Source organism: Lissotriton vulgaris, chromosome 4_1 (assembly GCF_964263255.1).
Source record: "Lissotriton vulgaris chromosome 4_1, aLisVul1.2, whole genome shotgun sequence".
Taxonomy (NCBI): domain Eukaryota; kingdom Metazoa; phylum Chordata; class Amphibia; order Caudata; family Salamandridae; genus Lissotriton; species Lissotriton vulgaris.
The window spans coordinates 1,771,194,724-1,771,209,545 of NC_141691.1; the positions used below are offsets into that span (position 1 = coordinate 1,771,194,724).

Below are 14,822 nucleotides of genomic sequence, written 5' to 3' on the forward strand. Positions count from 1 at the left end.
AAGTATTAATTGCCATGTATTTTGAAAGGACAGTTTAAGGATGGGGAATTCCCACGTGCTTCTGTTGGACTTGGCCCTTTCTGCAGGGTCACTCCAAAGCTGTTGCCTTTGCCCTCCATGTTTTGCTTATGTCGTTTTTTTGTTGGCAATAAGACTCTGTGCACTTTCCACTGCTAACCAGTGCTCAAGTGCTTGTACGCCCTCCTCTAAAACATGGTAGCATTGAATAAGGAAGTTCTACGTGTACCCAGCTCTTATAAATTTAATGCTACTAGTGGGCCTGCCACACTGATTGTGCCACCCATATAAGTGGCCATTTACACTTCCCTCAGGCCTGCCACTGCATCCCGTGTGTGCAGTTTTAAATAGACATTCCGGCCTGGCATAGTAAACCTTTTGCCAGGCCCAAACCTTTGTTTTTATTAATACTTAAAACCCACCCCTAAGGTAGATCCTAGACAGCGCAAAGGGCAGGGTGCAATCTATTTATAAAGTAGGGCATGTACTTCTAAGTTTACCTGTTCTGGTAGTGAAAAATTCTTACATTCATTTTTCACTACTGCAATGCCTAGCTCACCTGTAGGATAACATTGGAATTACCTTATAACATTTTTAAGTGTAATTTCCAAATGGACATAGATAACTAGTTCATGTTTGTGGTCCCTGGCATTACAATATAAAATCCTAACCTATGGTGAAGTCAGTTTTTAAATTGCAATTCTGAAAATGCCACTTTCAAGAAGTGGGTCTATTCATGTCATAATGATTTAGTGCCTGCAGCCTATCTTGGGCACATGACTGGATGTAGCTGCCACTCTGCTGAACTGCCTCTCCAAAGAAACTGCTACCCTGTTGTGCTGACCTGCTGTCTGCTGCCCTCTTGGCTGGGGAAGAAGAACGGGACTTGCAGCTTCTTCTTGTAACCAGGACCCCAGAGTGACTCCAAGGGCTAGTCTGCTGGCCTTCTAAGCTGAGCCTCAGGGACATAAAAAGCTCACCAACATCCTGCACCAGCCACTGGACTCAGCAGCAATTAGTTCCTGACACCCAAGGACCTCAGGTCCTAGACCTAGACCCTTGTTATAGCTCATGGGCAATTAAATGAAGCTTTTGAGCTGTACATGACCACAAACAGACCTGTTCACACAGAGACCTTGCCTCTCACACCACAAAACAGTGCAAAGCTCTGTCAGCCCAGCTCGTCTCACTGCAGCATTGACTGCCCGCGGGACTGCCAACGTGAAGCTCCAGCAACACCCACCTGTGATGCCAGGTGGCTCTTTGCTGACAGCTTCCTCTGACGCTCTCCCTGCATCTCACAGTCCTTTTCAACGCAAATAGGACTCTTTACACAAACTTGAGAAGGTCAATTTCTGCTGGCCCATCCTGGTGACTCTATATTAACTGGGTGCACTTGGAATGTCAAAGAATTTGACCCCACCCCCCTTACTGTGTCAATGTATTCTTTTGATAATTGGCATTTACACCCCGTGGACCACTGCTAAATCCACTTGTACAGCACTACTGTTGCGTCAGGGTATTTGAGCAATCTCCCCACACCCCTGTGCCGCCTCCTTTTTTAAGCTATCTACCATCTTTGTCTAGGATATGTTCCTTTTACTATGTACTGATATAACCCTGAAGTTATTTTTTCAGACCCAGCTCCACAATGGGTTGCTATACTATTGTTCATGTAGGCTATCAATATACAAAGAGTCAGCCCAATCACCAAATCAACTCTCATTGCCTCTGAAGCTGCCCTTAAAGAAGTGTTTGATTTCTGCTCTTATGTTTCTTTCCACTCATTTACTTCACCACTAAATTCCCTTAATATTTGACTAGTGGCAATCTGAATGACTCGCCTCCTTCCAGCTTGTGGCATTTGCCATTGTAGGTGCTGCACCACACCATCAGGTCTGGAACTCAGAGTCTGAACCCCCAAAAGCAGCGCTTAATTTATAAAAGAATATGTGCAGAGGCCCAAAGTTTTTTTTTTTCTTAAGCCTGCCCGCATCACTGCTGAATGTCAGGGTTACTAAATACCAAGGGTGTCTTGTCCTAATTCCAACCCATGCATTTTTCATCCACCATCATTCACTCCCTGTTCCAGAATTTCCCTCATGCAGATACTTTTTTTCTCCTTGCTTTTCCTTTGTCACTGTTTTTTTTATGTTTCTCTTCATTGATTCCTCATTTTCTATCTTTCCCATACTTGCTCTGGGTCAATGACTTATAATAAAAAATAAAGAGTGTCACCAAGTTTAAAAATGATGAAATAATGAAGTAATACTATTACAAAATGTGCCACAATATGCTGCATAATTTGACTTTTCTTGCTGCATAATATACTCAACCCTGTTGCATAATTCTGCCCTCCCCTGCCGCATAATTCCAGTGGCCCTGGCTATATTCCACACTTGCCATTGGAAATGATGACTCGCTTTCCGCGGCTTGTTCTAGCGCTGCTAATTTTCCCTCCTTGCATTCAGCAACAGGAGCCCACGCCCAGCTGGCAGACGCTCACACCTCTTGTTGTGTGAGCATATACAGCAGGTGAGGAATTCCTCACATACAGACGACCAAAATATTACAGCTGAAAATAGACCTCAGGAGGGGTAGGAGGGAAACTCCTCCGCTCATACTAAATTCTAATCGTGGTCAGCACCAGGAGACCAGGAACGAGAACTACACTTGCGACGGCTTCTGAAACGGTCATCGCTATGTTAACCCTCTGGTCCTAGTTAGCTTTCTGTCCGCTGGCTCTGATGAGAAGTCAGGTACCCTAACTGTAAGTGGGATATATAGTGCTGTGATTAAGGGATCCTTTTTCACCACACTTTTGTAATGTGCTGCAGTTCCACTTGTTCAGCTGTGATGGCAGTGTATTTCATGTACCTCCTTCAGGAAGTAGGGGGCATCTTCGGCAGCATTTGCACTCTTTATCGTTGGAAAATTACATGGGTAGTCAGTATTTATTTGCATAATATAATTTAATATTATAGCGTTGTAGCCCGCCGGAGCGTGCTCTATCGTCCATTAAAGGCCTACTCCAGCGTTAAAAGCCTGAGCCGAAGTCTCAGTGTTCTAGTAGTTCTTAGTACACTATTTGGTTGACATTTTGAGTATAAAAGAAGTGTTTCTGTTATGAGGCAGCTCTCCTCCACATCCAACTGCTCCAGCGGTTGGCCACAGCCCTCTCTTAGCTGTACTTTATTATAGAGCCCATAAGCGCAATGATTTTTCGGTTGTGACCTCAGGGAATGCCTGATGTTTTATATTAGTCGCAATTTGACATACATATAACTGCTCTCAGGATATTAGTACTCTCCTTATATCCGCTTCTGTCTGTAGTAAAGGTATACGAAAGCAACAGTCACTTAGGTGACATAGAAAATTATATTGCGCAATACACAACATGTGTGTCATCGAGGGCAGTGATGGCCTCCTGGACCATCGTCTGCTTAGTTGAAAGAGAAGCTTCATCCATCAGTAACATTTAACAGAATGTTAGGACACAACTATTTATCATTATAATTTTTCCCTTTTTTTTACCATAGGCTTGATTTATAATGCGATCACTGTGCATATTTATAAGCAAACACACGCTAGTTTGATAATTGTGGGTTTCAAAGTGTAAACACCAGGGTACAACAAAATGATTAATACAGGGGGAGCCCGATTAGTAAATAAATGCTTGAGACTAATCTCCTCTGCCCTCCCTGTAATTACATGTTTGATTGTGCATTCTATATCGTGAACCTCTTACAATGAAGGAATAGTTGTTATTAGTGAAGACTGCCTGCTATTAGCCTGTAGTTACATGGCATCACCAAGGCTGCGGTAAGAAGCAAATGCAATTAACCACTGAACTGTGGGGAATCATTTTAAAGATGCTATTGTGTGCGACGGAGTACATTTATAAAGATTTGTACGCAGTAGCGTAAGATGAAATATAGGATGCCACGAGCTCAAAACACTCCTGTAAGGCCTCACAAAGTGCTTATATGACTCTGCATGCCATGGCTGGACAGTGCTCTGCGTCACAGGCCTACGTCACCACTGCCTATGTGGCGTGTGAATCCAACACATAAGATGAAATAATATTTGTGAGCAAAGTTTGGAAAAAAGAAAACTGAAATATTAAAAAGCACTGTGGAAATACTTCTGCTTGATGCGAGTGGGAAGAGGTATGCATGCCAAGGTAAAGATGTTGCTAAGAGCGGGTGGGCTGTGAAAATGACAACTACGAGTGGGCGAAAATCAGTAGTATTCCTGTGCTTTGCTAGGGGATACTTGCTGCCTCCAGCTCCTCATGCTACCTGCTTCCAAACGAGAGTAGTAAAAGGTTTGCAGTACTGAGCCTGCCAATAGCTACGCCCTCGAGCCAGTGCGTTTGGTTTTCTTCAGAAAGAAGGGGGAAGTACTTCTTACAGTAGTGGAAATGATATGTTCGAATATTTTGTAGCTGGATGTTCACACGCATCAGAGGTGAAAGTGCAATCTTTAGTGAAGTACCCGTGCCACAGAGCATATTGCAGTTTTGGCCGAGCAAAGTAGTTCTTTGCGATGCTTTTTCCAGTGTGATCTTTTGAAAGGAAGGTCTTTGTTTAATGCTTGCTTTTAAATATGCTCTTCTCAAAGTGATGACTGAAACACATTTGCAGGGAGAAAGGAGTCACGCCAGAGTGATTCCTGAATCAGCTTGTTGCAGTAACTCCTAATCAGTTTTGTATAACAGATGCCTTAACACTATTGGCAGTATTGACTGAGTTCTTCTCTTACCTCTTGTTTTTGTTGATGACTTAGGAAAAGAAGCCCGTCAATATCCCGAGACCAGAACAGAAGACACGACCAGCAGGACGAAAGAGGGGAAAACTCGCAGTATGCTACACCAGACAGCGCAATGCCTAGGTCACCCTCTGATTACTGTGACCGGAGATCTCAGCGTGGGCCTCAGTTCTATGAAGACCCTGAGCATGTTGACTACAGAGACTCCAATAGGAGAAGTCGCAGGCGCTCTACTGAGTATCCAGTAGATGAGGATGATGTGCAGGACAGAGAAGAGTATGAGAGGCAACGACGGGAGGAGGAATACCAGGCGCGGTATAGGAGCGACCCAAATTTGGCTCCTTACCCAGTCAAGCCCCAACCCTACGAGGAACAAATGCTCATGCTTGCAAAATTCTCCAGGGCTCGTCATGAACGAAGGCATAGTGATGTCTCACTGGCCCACACGGAACTGGATGATGCACGGATATCAATGTTGAGAATGGATCGACCGTCGAGGCAAAGGTCTGCATCAGAGCGACGGGCTGCCATGGAAAGCCAGCGTTCTTTTTCAATGGAGAGGACTCGAGAGGTTCAGGAATCGAGTCCCAATTGGCAGAGGACCGCAAACCATAGTCCCCCAACCCCACGAAATAGTCCTATTCCTAATGATAGACCTGATATGAGGCGGACAGATTCATTAAGGAACCAACACCATTTAGATCCCAGTTCTGCTGTTAGGAAAACAAAAAGGGAAAAAATGGAAACCATGTTGAGGAATGATTCACTTAGCTCGGACCAGTCAGAATCAGTTAGGCCTCCACCACCAAAGCCATACAAAACAAAAAAAGGAGGTAAAATGCGACAGCTTTCATTGAGCAGCTCTGAGGAAGAGTTGGCTTCAACACCAGAATACACAAGTTGTGATGATCAGGAGATTGAAAGTGAAAGCGTCAGTGAAAAAGGTAAGCGTGATAAGCAATAGACTTCCATTTTCTTCTTCTCCTATTTTATTGCCCTGAACTTAAAATCTTGTGTTTCTCATGTTTTATCGGTGTGGCTTCCAGACCTGCTTTTATCCTGTTTCACTAACACAATATTGTTTAAAACGTCATCAGATCTTTTTGTCCCTTTACCTATAAATTTGTACACTCTTCCTATGTACTATATGGGTATGATGGATTCTGAAATTCATTACATTGGAGGTGGAGGAGAGCGGTAGGTATATGTTAAAGAATCACAACAAACAAAGTGAACACCCTTTTGCACGTTGTGTTGTTTCTTCACAGACCAATTTCCATGTTTGCTATGATGATTTGTCAACTAACAATGTTGAAGTGACATTCTATTTCTTGCAGCTTCTGAATTCAGGCCGCCCGTTGTTCATTTCAGAAGGGATGTTGGTCGTGGATCATGGGCCAGTGAATCCTCACAAAGGAATCAATGTCCAATTAAAGACCACAGGCAGCTGTGAATTATAGGACTGCGCAAAACAACATTGCTCTTGGTTTCAGGGCAGCTTATTCCTAGCTAGGTTTTGTTGCAGGTATGAGAAAGACATGCAGACTTAAGATCACACAAACAAATTACAGACTTTCCAACTATGCAAAATTTTCACTGGTAACATCCTTGATAAATTAGTATCGGAAATGAAAAACTTGATATATTTTGAACAAAGGGAGCATATTACAGTTTTTTTCGGACGGAGCCAGTAGCTGGTTTCATGAACTAGTTCTACACTGACTGCTAAGCCTTGATACCTGAAGCCTTTTGATTGTTGGTTTTCAAAACCTTCCTGCAGTACACTCCAAATCGAGCTCCCATATTTAATGCTAAGAAGATGAGAATATCTGTTCAATAATTTTTTCCCCAACTTTTTTGGGGAACTTTTTTTTTGTAATTGCACCAGAATCTTACACTTTCAACAAAAATTGTTATATTGTAAAAAATGTAAATACCCCGAACTCAAAGACTAGATTTGAAGGGTGCTTTTAAAAAATAATGAACTGTGCTCTTATTTCATCGACTCTCAAGAGGTGCTCAAAAGCCTGGCCCAGTTTCCTTGCATAAAACATGATAAGCCCTAGCTGAGTGAGGTAGCTTAGCATTGGTATGTTCTGTCCAACTGTGAACCCTATGCATAGAGTTGTTGGCAAATAATAACATATTAAATCTGAATAGGATCTGTAGTAGAGTAGTACACGACTAGATATTACAAGGCAGACTGATGTGGCTACAAAAAATGCCGGTTTTAGGGAATGACTTGAGTCAGTGGATTTAAAAATGTATTCTATGATATACACATTCAGAATACCAGTTTTTTGATCACAGTGTAAAGAAAATAATAACTAGAGAATATTGTAAAAGAGATATTACAAATAAAGAAAGGGCTGGTTTTCCTTTTCCTTTTCATTTGAAGGAGAAATAAAAGCATTTAATATGTTTATTTAGTATTCGAAAAACGTGCCAAAGAGGGCAAGCTTTCATAGTGTAACTATTTAAGGGGTAATCAGCAAGAGGAAATGACTTTCCATCAGAGCATTTGAATGCTGTGACCTATAGCCTTAACAAGGTGTGATTGGGAGCTTAGCAATACAGTTATTTTTTGATAAGAGTATGTTAATAATTCAGTTATTGTGTACACCTATTCTGCCCTTGTCCTGCCTTTCGAGAATTCCAAAATTAGTACCAATCTGTAACACCATATTCGTATATATAGACACACATACACATATATATGTATTGCTTATTTTGTGCTCCTCATATGTTTACTAAAGTAAACGGAAGGAAGTATCTCAGTGGAAGGCCTCTTCTAAGACCAGGGCGGATCTAAATCAAAGCATAGGACTTGCATTGCAAGGACTAGTTTACTAACATTGCACATAGGAGGAAGAGTCAAAACCTGGGATACAAGGAGAAAAGTTACCAACAGTTCTGTGAAGTGGCTGTAAAACAACATTTGTGAATCTGCAAATCCCTCGAATTCTCAGTGCTTAATTTGAATCAGTGGTTGAAGGTTGAGCCCACCAGCACTCATTTTTGGGGACTGACACTTATTTTTAATCATCAGACGTTGACTCAGGACAAGAAAGAGAAAGGCAGACAATTTGAAAAAGGCGGTAGGTAACTACGGAAAAACAATGTCAAACGGGAGAGAGCAGAGCAGAAAAGGAGCCTGTAAGAGTGAAATAAAGGGGCAGAATTTGTAGTATAGTAGATGTATGAGGTGGATTCAAGACTAAACAGCATTGGTATTTAACACCACAACAGTCTACAGTGCTGGCCACAGGCTTCTGACAAAAATGTTGGGCCCGTTACTTATTATTTTACAAATTGGGCACAGAAAAAAACGAATCCGTGATAAATTGAGATATTCGTTTGCATGCCCCAGAAACACAGACCTAATGCAAAAAAACTAAGGTCAACTGGCAGGACACAAAAATAATTAGAAAATCTCCACACCCCTCAGTTTTCATTTGATAGGTCCATAACAAAATCCATTGAACCAGTGCTAGTAATTGAAGCTTAGCTGTGTGTAAGGTCTTTTTGAATGCATTTAGCTGCATATTTGTTAAGTTTTTCAATAGCTGTCAAAGAAGCATTTTCTTTGAAGACAATGTTCTAAATCGGGCAGTTAAACATCTCCCGGAATCTAGACTTGTAAGAAGGACTGTTACTTTCAGTCCATTCACTGGCAGTCAATTCCTTGGCACTAGTGTCCAGTGAAAATAGTAATGGCTGAAGCACTGTGCATTTGTTGGTTAGAGACAACAAGTATAAGATTCGTTTTAGGACTAAGCTCAGTCTCTCAGAGTAAAGATATTGAGACTCAGAACTGTTAAACAAATGAAAATGTCCAGCCTGTTCTGGTTTCTAGAGTGGAAGTCCACCTGCTAATAACTACAGCGGGATCTGTGTTATTTTTTAATGTTAAACTGCAGCTGTGAAATAATCAAGATGAGTCACTCTTTAGACTAAGGAATATTGTGTCAACCTCGTAATGGGAAAGAAATATTTTTGTTCTTTTAAATAACCCTCACTCACCAGGGTTAACCCTAGGTGGCATGCTTCATCATAGGGTTCTTCCCTAACCCGCTACAGACAGGGGTGTGCTGCGACCGGTCGCAGCAGGCCCCTCTCCTACCGATTCCCACCAGAGGAGTTCCACTGTTGTGACATTTTTAGGTTCTAAGCACTTAACTGTTCTGTTCAGACACAAATATTTTCATTGCAGTTGAGATGACGAAAGTCACTAAAGTTGCTGGACCAAATGTTAATATTCAGATCGCACCCAAAAGCAAAGCTGTTGATTTTTCTTCTCAAATTATTCTCAGGCTTGACACTCTTTAAGTTATTTGGCAAGTATGTGAAATCATCATTCCATTCTGTTGCATTATTCCAATGTGAGTGCATTATCCAAGGATAGCTGGCATTTGTATCCATTAATCCATTATAGTTTAGCATAGAGGACTTCCGAGATCAATTAGAAATCAATTAATTAAGTGGATAAATGTTCCACATTGCTGAGGTTCTATGCTCTAGGTTCCTGAAGAAGCGAGGCATCGTGTCTGGTCAGCTGATGGACCTGTAGGATAGGTAGGCATGCTACCCCAGAGTCTGATATTTATGGCTATAAATTCAGCAGATTTTGGCCACTGTGATACAATAAGCCTTACAACCGTAGAACTCTTAAAAGGTGTCGGAAAGTGATTCATAATTCAGTATTCCTATACCGCTGCTTGCAGTATCTTACTCTAGCTTTGAGGGACAAAGCTTGTAATTCTTTAAAATAAAATCTTACTTGTCATTAGTTGTTCTGTTCTTCAGATGTGGTAGCTGACAGGATTTTTGTGGTTGCACTTAACCCCTCATCCAGCTGCTCATGCCCAAAACGTTTCCCTTAAATATTTTGGAGGATTTAGAGAACTATATTTTAGGGAGCAAAGGTGAACTTGGCTGCTAGTACTGCACAACACCAGGAATTCTTCAGAAGGGGTGTTCTGTCATATGGCCTTCATATTTAACAGGCTGCATCCAGGGCAAATTTTGTATGAGAAATTATATCACTTTCTAAGGAAAGGGGCTCACTGGTAGTTGTACACGAGAGAGTAGGTGGAAGGAGTGTGTACTTGAGTGTGTGAAAATGAAAAACGCTCTGTTTCATTTCAGACAGGTATATGCTTGATATAATTTAGATGTCTTGCAGCATGTTTTTTCATTCAAGGGAAGTAGGTATGGGAGTTCAGAATGACCCATTTGTGCGCACTACATTTACATTTGGAGTGGGTTCTTGTTTTTTTGGAATTTACACGAGGAGTCTGCAAATGAACATGGCACAGTCACATCTTTAGACTTCAATATTTAGTCCATATATGATGTAGAAAGCATCATTTAAGTGAAGGGTGGGGAGGTTTATTTATGGAAGTTTTTTTATTGCGGGCGTTGACATAGCCAAGTCAGGTTGCAATTCTTTACGTGTGTAGGTCCAATAGATGCTGACCTTAGTTTCTCAATGTGCTTGGTCTGGTGCAGTGCCCTGCCAATGTCATGCTATCAGTTATGCAATACCAGTGAGTTTAGCCATTGATGGAGATACAGGGTTGCCTAGGTTTCATGTTAAAATTCTAACGTGTATGATGAATCCCCTTTACTTGGTATGAAAGTATGCTTTAATATTGTATTGAGATCTATATTCTGAAAATCCTATATAGTGTTATTTATTATCTAAATTTCTGTGTGCATGGGCGTGCTGTTTTGCTGCTGGTACTGTTCTAGTTCCATATATAGAAATGGACCTTTGGGAATAGGCATGATAATTATCCAGGAAGTACTGTTTCGGTGTGATATTTGAAGCTGGAGTTTAACATGTTAAGCACCAAGCCTAAAAGAGTCTTCTTTAATTCTAAAGCTCTGTGGCAAGGGTCTACAACTGGTAGCTCTGGACCTACTAGTAGTTCGCCAATAACCTGGAATTAGGTCCTTAAAGTGCAGCCCAGCACAGTATGTAGTACAGAAGGTTTTTCCATTTTGAAGATGGTAGTGCTTAACATCTAATTTTCCTTGGGGCGGCAGCCAGCCAAACCAATGGCAGAGCCAAAAACACACTGTTCCAGCCTATGGTACCTGCAACATGACCACCTGTCTCCACTCTCAACGTAGCAATGTCACATAGAGATTATTGCAAGCTCCACTCTAGCAATCATACAGTAACTGTGAAGAAAACTGTGCCACAAAAGAAGTGCCAGCAATAACCAGAGTGAAGTAACTAGTGTGTGTGGGACTTCCAGAGACCGTTCATTAGCAGCCCTGGAGTCAAGGAGAGCAGAGGTTGGATTGAAAGTGGAGACAAGTAACATCCTTGCTTGTTTCAGACGGTGGGAGTGGGTTGTGCATGCATGTGTATTTGTTTACATTTTTCTCTGTGCATATATACATATATGTGCACAATTCTGTATGGGCTGTGTATGTGGCTGCTTTTGTGTCCACCTTCAATGACGCTGTCTCACAATGGAAGCCATTCCTAGTGTTAGTTACACCAAATTTATATGTGCCCCTATTATAAGCGACTAATATCTGGCACATTATGACTATTCCTGACATAATGTTGGCTCTGGCATAATAATTGTACATTTTAAGTTATGTTGCCCTTCCTTGGACCAATCAAGGCATAGTGGCAGCTATTCTTGCCATATTGTCATAAGCTTGGCCTAATTGTGGCTATCTATCTCATAATCATGGCTGTCCCTGGACTAATATTGTCCATGACTAATCCTATGTGGTCGTTCTTAGCATTATGGTTGGTAGTCATGGCTCAATTGTGGCCTTAACACAATGGTGGGCATCCGTGGCACAAGGCAGATGTCTTTGACATTATGGTGGGCAGAATCTGTCGATGTTTTGCATTTGTACTAGGGAAATCAAAAGCTGATATTTGGTGACCATGCATGAAAACTGATTTTCGGGGGAGGTGCTGCTTGTGGGGAAGGTGCTGCTCGAGAGAGTTCTCCAATGGGTTAGCGACAATGAGATTCTCTCAGACTACCAAGCGGGTTTTAGGGCTGGCACCGCTACCATTGAGCAGGCTTTTAGGCTCTTGATGATTTACTGGAAAGTGGTTGTTATAGGCAAAGGCAGTCTTTATCTCGCATTTATCGATTTAAAGACTGCCTTTGACCTTGTGCCCAGAGGACAGCTATGGAGAGTGTTGGCAGACATGGGGATTCCATCTAACATCTTGTCTATTCTAGAGAGACTACATGAAGGTACCTTTGCGCAAGTGAGGTGGGGCACAGAGGGGCAGAAAACAAATAAGATACCGGTGGGTAGAGAGGTCCGCCAGGGATGTGTTCTTGCTCCAACCCTTTTCTCACTATATGTGAATGGGGTTGTTGAGCGCTTACTTAAAAAAACATCAGATGCTCCATCCCTGGCGGGGGAGCGAATCCCCTCCCTCTTATTCGCCGATGACATGCTTCTAATATCAAAGACCCCGGTAGGCCTTCAAGGCCTCCTAGATAACTTTCAGGCCTTTTGTGACCAACGTGCCTAGTTATAAATACAGACAAAACCAAGTTTTTAGTATTAAATCCTCCGAAAAAACTTGGTCGATTCCCCGTACTTAATAATGTATCCCTGGAGAGGGGCACTATATTTGATTATCTAGGTATCCGTATTTCGGATACCATGCAGTGGACCCCCCATCTCAATAAAATGCTGCTTAGCCATAAGAGGGTTGTCGGGGTGCTGTATAAGGAACAGCGATCTGCCACAACTCGTCCCATTGCACCTGTTATTGATATTTATAAGGCTAAGGGTGTCAGTTCTTCCCTTTATGGTGCAGAGCTTTGGGTCACATCTAACACAGATTCATTGACAAGGTCTGAGAATAATTTTTGAGGGGTATTATGTCACATCCGCAGAGCACCCCAATGATACCTCTGTTGCTTGACCTAGGTTGTAAACCCATTAATGATTTGGCAAAACTTCGACCGTTGCTTCTATGGGCCAGACTGTGGCGAGTCCCTGAACTCGCTAAGTACGCTAAGGGGCTAGCGGAGGTGATGTCAATGGTGGGCTGGCAAAAAAATAAAATGGCTTAAAGATGTCAAACATCTCCTCGGTAAGCTAGGCCTTAGTGAAGCCTGGGATAGTCGGTCCTCTCCCCCGAAAGCTACCATAAAGACCCTGTACTGGAACTGGGTCACCAATAGAGTCAGTACAGACCCAACTCTTGGCAGGCTAACAGAAGAGTTCCTTAGGCATAAGGATGTCCCGTTCCGGGAACTTTATCTAGACCTGGTTTGGAAACCTTATGACAGGGCCCTGTACTTTAGCTTTAGGGTTGGGTTTCTTCCAGTTCGTGCCTTAACTGCCCACTGGAAGCCCCGTCTCAGACCACTCCTTTCTGCCCCTTTTGTCAAACAAGTGTTGAGTCTGTATCCCACATTTTGTTTTTCTGTCCAGCCTATGTGCGTCCAAGGCAAGCATGGCTTAAACCCATATGTCGAACTATGGGCACTAGGCATTTAAGTGAAGCACTCCGTATTTTAATATCGGATACCCCGCCTCTGTATGTCTGTGGCCTCTCGAAATTTGTATCCTGGACATGGTCCATTAGAGTTAAAAGGCTAGCATCTAATGTTTAATTGTTTTTTAATCGAAGGATTAACCTTGAATGTTAAACTTTTAATTCTCTTTTTACTCTTTTGATACTCATGTATTTTAAGATAGCATTTTTTAAAAGATATCCAAGAAATAATGTCAAAACCAATGGCCAATTTTATATTTGTACAAAATGTTCTTTCTTTGTATTATTTGATGCTTTTATGATTTGGTGTATCAAAATAACGCCTTTGAACTGAACTGAACAGATTTTTGGGACAAACATTGATGTTTGCTTTCAGAAAAAGGCAACAGTTTCTGTGAGGCTGTTAAACCTAGAAGGAAACGGCCTTATTGAAAGAAAAACATATATTTTGAGAAGCTGATATTTGAAACCCAAATGATTAAAAACCAAAAACATATTTAAAGTTGCTCTTTGAATGACAAGTCAAACCGATTTGAAGAGATTTATTGCTGTTATTATTTCATTTGTGTCAGTGGGCACTTCCTGATTTGGCTGTTATTTTATTAGTCATGGAATGCATTTTATATTTATAATGCTTTTTTCCAGACACTGCTGCTTGAAAATTCGGTTCTATTTTTTTTAATTGATGTGGGATTTTTCTTGTGTTGTGTGTTTGCTTTATTACTGTTTGAAGTACTGCATAAATACTTTACGCAGTGTCTCTAAGTTAAGCCTGACTGCTCTGTGCCAAGCTACCAGAGGGTTGAGCATAGGTTAATGTGGGGTTTGCTTGTGCCACACATTGACAAGGATTGTGGTTGCTGTTTGAGTAGGGTTTCACCCCCCTCAACCAGTAACACATTTTCTCACTTTGGTGAGCAGAGGTGAGGATTACAACTTTGTGCTGTGCTACACAGTGATTTTGTGTTACACTTATGTGTTGGGGAGATTGGTGTTCTACTACAATATTGAGTTTTAAATGTTGCCTGTCCAAAATATTACATCCATAATATCGGCTACCACAATATCATGAACATATTTATTTATAGGTTCATTTTATTTACATTCTTCACTTCATATCTAGTTATCTTGAGATATATGCTTCTTCAAGGTACTTAAATGTGGATTTAAGAATAGTAAATGTATATATAGGTACCTTTATGATATTGTATTAGTAAATATTCTGGATATGATGATTTGGCATGATGATATATTTATCACATGATATTGTGTCATACATCTGTGTGGCCTTTACTAGTAATCAAGGACAGCGTGGTTACTAGTCAAGTCAAGTCAAGTCATAAAATTTATATAGCGCACTACATACCCAGAGGGTTTCAAGGCGCTTAGGAAGGGGAGGAGGATTATTTGTCAAATATCCACGTTTTAAGCTGCTTTCTGAACGCTAGGTGATTCTGGGTGAGGCGAAGGTAAGCCAGGTAAGAGAAGGATCTGCCTCCCATGGTGGTCTTGTTGATGCGAGGTACAG

General features: G+C 41.5%; 1 protein-coding gene across 2 annotated transcripts in view; it reads left to right on the forward strand.

Moving 5' to 3' along the window:
* The window catches only part of RIMS2 (regulating synaptic membrane exocytosis 2), a 1,859,827-nt gene that overhangs the window by 843,521 nt on the left and 1,001,484 nt on the right, over positions 1-14,822 (forward strand). For both annotated transcript variants that reach the window (XM_086966100.1, XM_086966101.1), the window contains one exon: positions 4,807-5,732. In XM_086966100.1, coding sequence (XP_086822226.1) covers positions 4,807-5,732 — 926 coding nt within the window. The remainder of the gene's footprint in view (positions 1-4,806; positions 5,733-14,822) is intronic.